This window comes from Watersipora subatra, chromosome 9 (assembly GCF_963576615.1).
Source record: "Watersipora subatra chromosome 9, tzWatSuba1.1, whole genome shotgun sequence".
Taxonomy (NCBI): domain Eukaryota; kingdom Metazoa; phylum Bryozoa; class Gymnolaemata; order Cheilostomatida; family Watersiporidae; genus Watersipora; species Watersipora subatra.
Window position 1 is genome coordinate 56,952,791 of NC_088716.1, and position 6,806 is coordinate 56,959,596.

The following is a 6,806-nucleotide window of genomic DNA, read 5'->3' on the forward strand; positions in this document are numbered from 1 at the left end:
GTATGTGTATAGTAAGTATGCGTATAGTAAGTATGCATATAGTAAGTATGCATATAGTAAGTATGCGTATAGTAAGTATGCATATAGTAAGTATGCGTATAGTAAGTATGCATATAGTAAGTATGCATATAGTAAGTATGCGTATAGTAAGTATGCATATAGCAAGTATGTGTATTAATAGTAAGTATGTGTATAGTATGTGTATAGTATGCGTATAGTAAGTATGCGTATAGCAAGTATGCGTATAGTAAGTATGCGTATAGCAAGTATGCTTATAGTATGTGTATAGTAAGTATGTGTATAGTAAGTATGCATATAGTAAGTATGCGTATAGTAAGTATGTGTATAGTAAGTATGTGTATAATATGTGTATAGTAAGCTAAGTTTATTTAAGTAAAATTTTAAGTTTAGGTAATCTTATGCAATGCCCCTAAAGTGTAGGGTATCGCACGTGTTGCCATCAAGTCTCTCTCACACCGCTGTTAACCGCTACCGTTTGTCTCTAAGGTAGAACTCCATAAAGTACTGTACATAATTTTACATTTTATTGTGGACCATAACCATTAGATACACAACTGCTACTTTTAGAGCGTAGGTGTGAATTAGAACAATTAAAAACACATTTTTTCATTGTAATATCATGTTTTATAGCAATTCTTCAGAGGGTGGAAACAGAATAATTTGAATCAAGTTATTTTATATAGGAAAGATTGATTGGAGATATGAGAAAATTGACATACAAGCTCGGCCCGGGAAAGTATTAAGATCGTATGTTGAGGCATGACTGTAAGACTTGATGCTTTTGATTAGATTGAATCATACCGAACCCATTAACTAGTCTCCTTGTGATCGTGAAAACTATTTTGGTGGAATTATCCGTTGTGGATTTTAAATTAGACATAATTATTACAGGTATGTTAACAATGCATCGCATTCATTTAAAAAATCCTTCAATGATCAAAATAACATTCAACCATACTGTTGCTGCAAGATTTGCTCTAAATGAGAACTAATTCGACATGCAATAGGCTATAATATTTGATCCCGTTATGAAAACAATGCTCACCTAGCAACTTAGTGGTAGGTCAGCCTGCTGGAGCATCAACATTACATAACTTTAATAAGATTACATATGAACAAACATAATATATGCTGATTTTTGTCAGTTTAAAAATGTATACGTGTTTTTCATTACACTCTGATATGAAATTGAAGAGCCTAATGCTCCCAAGTGTACAAGTCATATTACAGAAAAAGTAGAGTTACCAAATGTAAAAACCATTTAAGATATTACAAAACTCATGAAGTTGAATGTGATCAGGCCTACTACGCACATCCAACAAAAACGTATATGTTAAAAATTAATGTCGGCATGCCGAAAACGTTATTTACATTTTGCAATTCCTTTTTTCTAAAACATGCCTTTGCTTCGTTTGGCACAGAGCCCTTCATTGTACAATTGATATTATTTGGTAACATGATGCATAGCATTACTTTGCCTTGTTCATAGCAAAAAAGAAACTAACTTGTATCGAACTTTATCCTCGACCTCTTCGCTTGGCTCACATGTGATGAGTTGTACCAATTCTTCCATTACCTCCGGTGTAATGAGACTATAAGAAATAAAAGGAATGTCATAACAAATCAGCTATTATCAAACCTAAAATATTGGAACATAACTCCCCAAATAGCTACCGTAAAACCTGTATTCGAATGCCACCTTTAACTGAATGCCACCTCTATTTGAACGCCATCGCTATTTGAACACCACTGCTATTTGGCTAGCACTATTTGACACTCTTAATCTTTATAAACCTATAATAACAATAACAATTAGTTCATTGTTTCTGTTCAGAACAAAGTCTGTCTTCCAACTCCTAGTTGTTACGATTTTCTAAAACTGTGAATGCAACACCATAAACATAATTAGTAACTGTATCAGGCTAATAGCACTTGCTCTTTTTACTCCGGTCTTGTTACCTCAATGTATGTGAAAAAGGTCTCGCACTTACGATTGAATCTGTGCTACTACATATTTTGAGGCTGAAAATGTGAAGCCCTTTTGATTACATGAGGTTTCTCTTTATTTGCGCGAGAAGTGTATACAGTAGATGCTCTTATAACGTATACCTCCTATAACAGAAATTCCAGATAACGTAAAAAATTTATGTGAAGTTTTTGTTTCGTACTACTTAAAAAATTCCATAAAGCATCAAGTGTCAAGTCGGGCGAGTTTTCAAAATCAATTTGAATGGTAGTTTAACTCGCTGCGCTTGTGGAAGAAAAACGACGTAAGTATAACACATAGCGTATTACCGTATATATAACTTTCGTGACATTCTAGTTCATCATAATAGATCGTCAAATGTGTCGACAAAACAGAGCATAGGATAGATGCGCTATTGTTCATAAATCCTTGAAAGCGATCGATTGGTGCAGGTGTTACAGCATGGGTGTACCAATCTGAATGTCACGAGTTGGAGTATCGTCGAAAGTTATCTGTTATCCTAACCTTGACTCCTGGATACAGATAGACGAATACAAGTAGAACCGCTTTTTATAGTAAAAAGAGTTTGTTGTCTAGCCTTATTGTAGAAGTACAAAATATTTGTTACTAGGTTTACTTTACAAAACAGACTTTAGAAAAAATAAGCAAATTGTTGTAAATGAACGTTGAAAATGTGCAGTACCCATGTACTTGTAAATTTACCGCAATCATGGTCTATGATACAACAAGTGAGATTGATTGATCATATAAAGGAGAAAGTTGTTGAGGCAAACCAATAATACTGCACTTACGGTACAGCATACAAATTAAAAGGCTCAAGTCAAGTTTTTGCATGGCCAAAGGGTTGAGTTTGGAAACATCTTGGAACGGATTAGGCAATTTACATGTATTTTACTGTTCTTATAACATAAATTCCCTATAACGCAGATGTCCCTGGAACGGATTATTTACGACGTAGAAGCGCCTACGGTACATGCATTTTAAAGTACATTGCATAAAAGTTTTGCTCTGCTAAAAAAATGTTTGGATGCTAATATCAACTAGCTCAGCTGTGCAGAGTAGGAGTTGAGGTCAGAAGACACTGTGGAAGGTATTGAACAGTCAGAATAATATGAAACGGTTCCAAACGGAAGCAACAATCAGAACGCAACTGGCTGAGAAAATGGTAAATTTTTGCTTTGACATTGTCAGCTTTTGTTTTAAAATGTTAATTTCTGTTTTTGAATGTATTATAAATACGGTTTCTTGATGTGACTTGTTCTTGAATATATATTTGCAGCATTTGATAGATTATTATTACATGAATAGAAATTATGAACTTGCAGATTTTTAGCGTATTATTTCCTAGTATTATTGCGCTAGTCTAAAGTTGGCTTACAATGGATCCTAACTTCATCTAGGTTCATAACTTCTCTTGGTACTATGCAACCTCGTTAAATATAGTTATAAATGAAAACATGCCTTTAAATTTAGAACAGAATAAAAAACTTGAAAGCTCTAACAAATTGCAACGCAGGCTATAAGATCATGGTAGGTTAATTAAAGGTTTTACGATATATTAAACTTGTTCATACTTGAAGGTTGACTGGCAACAGAGTTCACATTACAGTTATTTAGTATCAAAAGTTTCACCATGACTTATTCCGCTGGGTTGTAGGTGCAAAATATGTGGAAATGTGATTACAAGCTCTTAAAAGCTCAAAAATGAACAGCTAATCGTCGCCATCACGAAACTGCCGCAGATTGGAGATCGTAGATCTCTAAATTAATATGCATTGGGGATGAAATAAATTGGATTGGCAATAAAATGCAACAAACATATTCAAAAACAAGTGACATAAACCATAATTACAATGCATGCAAAAACCAAAATTAACATTTTTGGAACAAAAATATTTGCATCACTTGCTGGGCAGATTGCGCTCTGATTGTTGCTTTTCTATGAAATCCCTCCCACAGTGTCATCTGACCTCAACTCTTCTTCTGCATTACTGAACTAGTCAATATTAGCGCCCAAAAAATTTTTTAGCAGATCAGAACTTTAAAAAAAGTATTTTATTATTTAAAAACCTTTCACGAAAATAATGATAAACTTTTTATTGTTGCTATATGTTATCTTATTTTCTAAAAACTTCAAGTATTATACTTACAAATCTATAAGTTTGTGATTTTGCCCCTTGCACTCCTGCAATATGTCATCTTCATCCATTAACTCATGTAGAGTTACGCTCTACGAAACAACATAGTGTGAGAACTACTTTCACACGTATTCATACATCATTCAGTAAAAGATTAGAAATGTAATCAATGAGATAGCTAATGTTCACAAGCATGTCGTGAGCATGTAGTAGAGGAACACAGATAAAAGCAAGAGCGATAAATACCTCTTTCTCTAGCAGGGTATCGATATGAGAGGTAAGGGCGTTGTACCTCCAAAACATTCTGAATAATTCTTTTTATAGCAAGTAATCCACCATGAACTGTTCGAGGGCATACACCCTGCCCTACAAAACACAGCAATAGTTGATGCAGTAAGTTATTTTCTAAAAGCTACTTAGCAAAAGAACACGGGTGTCTAACTATTCGAACCACACTACTCCTATTGAACTTGTATTACAAATACAACAAATTTTGGTGAGAAAAAGTAATAAAAAGCTCCATTACATAAAGATTGCAATATTCATCTAACAACTCTTACTATTTGTTCATCATGTCTTTTCTACAGATAAACGTAACACAACAGCACCAAAAATTTGAGCTAAATCTTCATGGATAATTTGTTTATAAATTATACTTTCTGTTTGTAAACGTAAAATACTTCATGATTTTAAGCAATTACTAGCTCACAAGCTGGCATTGAGCAAACTTCGTAAATACAATCGGTTAAGGATAAAACAATCTGAGCATCCACATTAAACTCTCGACTCGCTACCTCTATATACAAATCTTTAACAAATATTTGTCTGGTAATAGATAATAACATCCATCCTGCATGATAAAAAATTTCTTGAAACATTGCTGTTTCATAAATCAATCCGTAGTCCTATGTACCAAGTTTTCGTTCAGTTAGTTTAGAGTCTAAACTTTTATAGATGTATCTGTTAGCCTGTAAGAAAGTGTCTAGGTGCTCAGGTTCTGTACTTTATTGCTTTAATAATTACCACAATGCTCAAATTTATTGCTCCAACTTATTACCATATTGCTCCAATGACATTAAACAGTGCATGATCCTTTTTTTAGTTTTAAAATTTATAGATCTGATATAAAATTTTTATACTTGTGCATGCAGTAATAGTTATGAAAAAGGGAAAGCACTACAAAATACTTGTGCTAAAACAAAAAATAAGTTATTAAAAAAAAGTCCAGTCATCTAACAGTTGACACGGAGAAAACAATAGTAATAAAAAGAACAGAATAGCGCAGAAAAGTACAAATAGAAAAGCTGATTATGTTTATAATATAATTTGAACTTAGCCAATCTAAAAACAAAAACATGTATAAGTTATGCCATATTATCAAATTTGTAGTCTAATTATACGAGCTCCTTAGCTTTAATGTGACCTCTACCTATGTCTCCGCGTCTCCTGCATGGCCAAGACCATAACTACATTCGCCCGTCCATAATGGGGAGGCGATGAGACAAGCAAAGCTTGTTATTAACTAATGCATAATTTATATATGGTTCTGTACCTATAAAATGCTTTTAAGCTTTTTTACGTAGTTTACTATAACACATTTGTTATGAAACTGTTTGCATTTACCCAAAATAGTTATCAGGTTTGTTGGGTTAAAGAGACATTAAAAAATACCCTTCATTTTTTTAAATGATGGTCTTGACAGGTATTCGTATGTCAGTTAGACTACAGTTTATCTGAGCAAATCTTTATAACACTAGCTTACTAGTCTTAAACATTAAAGTAATTGTGGAACAAAACCAACGAAATTATTTCAACTTGAGCGATAATTTTTCGTTTCCCTTAATTTTTAATAGTGATATCATCGACAAAGCCAAGCGAAAAAGTATTTGGTAATAATAGATGAGAATTAATGGCTTGCAAACAAAATTATAAAAGGTAGCCTAACATTATAAAGTACAATAATAAAACGCAAAGTATCGGATAGGGTATGTTTCTGTAGCAAAACGCATACTATGATTTCGCTTATTGTACTCACTTTATCCAGCAGAATTAGGAACAATCTGGAAGTTAACACCTACACAGTGTAGTTGATATTAATCTCAATAATTCATACCTTCTGTTTATCGGTTTTTGATGCAATACTAGTTCAGATTGCTAAAACTACCCACACATAAATATTGGCTAATAACTACACAACGTCTTCGGAAAAATATGCCCATGAGGTAGTATCACATATTTGACGTCTATAAAATTATTGATTGATCTACATTCACAAGCACTTGCAGAAATAAAGAACTTCAAATAAAATAAAACTACACATCATATCGTAGCTATGCTAGTACCTAAATTTCAATGCAATTTCCCATATGGTGCAGCTGCAAAAATTTGGTCATGACAATGTTCGATTATGCAACGAGCAATTTTTATTTCACCACAGAGCAAGCTAAGCAAAAGCTAGTTATTCAAAGCGCATCGCTTATAATATTGTTCAGTTTATGCGTCGTCATGTGACAAGTAAATAATAAATGTCTCATAAAATACCCGACAAAGTCTCACAAAATGGCGAGAAGTTTCGTTTCCTACTAACGTACGCATGCGCGGCTTTAATGGGCCAGCTAAAGTTCGCGTCATCAACACCGATCAGCTGTTCCATTTGTTTT

General features: G+C 33.4%; 1 protein-coding gene across 3 annotated transcripts in view; it reads right to left on the bottom strand.

The window, feature by feature from the left end:
* Window positions 1–6,709, bottom strand: part of LOC137404377 (serine/threonine-protein phosphatase 6 regulatory subunit 3-like) — a 43,349-nt gene extending 36,640 nt beyond the window's left edge. For all 3 annotated transcript variants that reach the window (XM_068090575.1, XM_068090576.1, XM_068090574.1), the window contains exons 1-4: window positions 6,688–6,709; window positions 4,393–4,512; window positions 4,159–4,238; window positions 1,527–1,613 (exon numbers count right to left, since the gene is read on the bottom strand). In XM_068090575.1, the coding sequence (XP_067946676.1) occupies window positions 1,527–1,613; window positions 4,159–4,238; window positions 4,393–4,449 (224 nt within the window). In that variant the 5' untranslated portion in view covers window positions 4,450–4,512; window positions 6,688–6,709. The remainder of the gene's footprint in view (window positions 1–1,526; window positions 1,614–4,158; window positions 4,239–4,392; window positions 4,513–6,687) is intronic.
* Window positions 6,710–6,806: the final 97 nt, after the last annotated feature.